Source organism: Austrofundulus limnaeus, unplaced genomic scaffold (assembly GCF_001266775.1).
Source record: "Austrofundulus limnaeus strain Quisiro unplaced genomic scaffold, Austrofundulus_limnaeus-1.0 Scaffold16, whole genome shotgun sequence".
NCBI lineage: Eukaryota > Metazoa > Chordata > Actinopteri > Cyprinodontiformes > Rivulidae > Austrofundulus > Austrofundulus limnaeus.
Genome location: NW_013952418.1, coordinates 211,989 through 212,742, shown reverse-complemented (window position 1 = coordinate 212,742; position 754 = coordinate 211,989). Strand labels below are relative to the sequence as shown.

Below are 754 nucleotides of genomic sequence, written 5' to 3'. Positions count from 1 at the left end.
GCGTCTCACCTGTGTCTCAGTGCGTCTCACCTGTGTCTCAGTGCGTCTCACCTGTGTCTCGGTATCTCTCACCTGTGTCTCAGTGTCTCTCACCTGTGTCTCGGTGCGTCTCACCTGTGTCTCAGTGCGTCTCACCTGTGTCTCAGTGCGTCTCACCTGTGTCTCGGTATCTCTCACCTGTGTCTCAGAGAGTCTCACCTGTGTCTCAGTGTCTCTCACCTGTGTCTCAGTGTCTCTCACATGTGTCTTGGTGTGTCTCACCTGTGTCTCACCTGTGTCTTGGTGTGTCTCACCTGTGTCTCAGTGCGTCTCACCTGTGTCTTGGTGTCTCACCTGTGTCTCATTGTGTCTCACCTGTGTCTTGGTGTGTCTCGGTGTGTCTCACCTGTGTCTCGGTCAACATCAGGGACGTGGCGACCTCGAAGCGTTTGGGTCTGGACAGGTACTTGTTCAGTTTGAACTGGTTCTCCAGCTCCAGGAGCTGCTGGCTCGAGAAGGCCGTCCTGGGTCTGCGACATTTCCCCAAGAGACTGGTCTGAGGACCTGCAGGACCAGAGACACGTTATCCACCTGAGTACAGGTAAAACTGGTCTGAGTCTGAGGACCTGCAGGACCAGAGACATGTTATCCACCTGAGTACAGGTAAAACTGGTCTGAGTCTGAGGACCTGCAGGACCAGAGACATGTTATCCACCTGAGTACAAAACTGGTCTGAGTCTGAGGACCTGCAGGACCAGAGACATGTTATCCACCT

The 754-nt window shown here is 54.0% G+C and overlaps 1 protein-coding gene across 1 annotated transcript in view; it reads right to left on the bottom strand.

The window, feature by feature from the left end:
* Positions 1-385: 385 nt before the first annotated feature.
* Positions 386-754, bottom strand: part of mnx2b (motor neuron and pancreas homeobox 2b) — a gene marked incomplete at its 3' end in the record, with an annotated part of 2,571 nt that continues 2,202 nt past the window's right edge. The window contains 1 exon segment of the mRNA XM_014002984.1: positions 386-543. Within this exon segment, the coding sequence (XP_013858438.1) occupies positions 386-543 (158 nt within the window).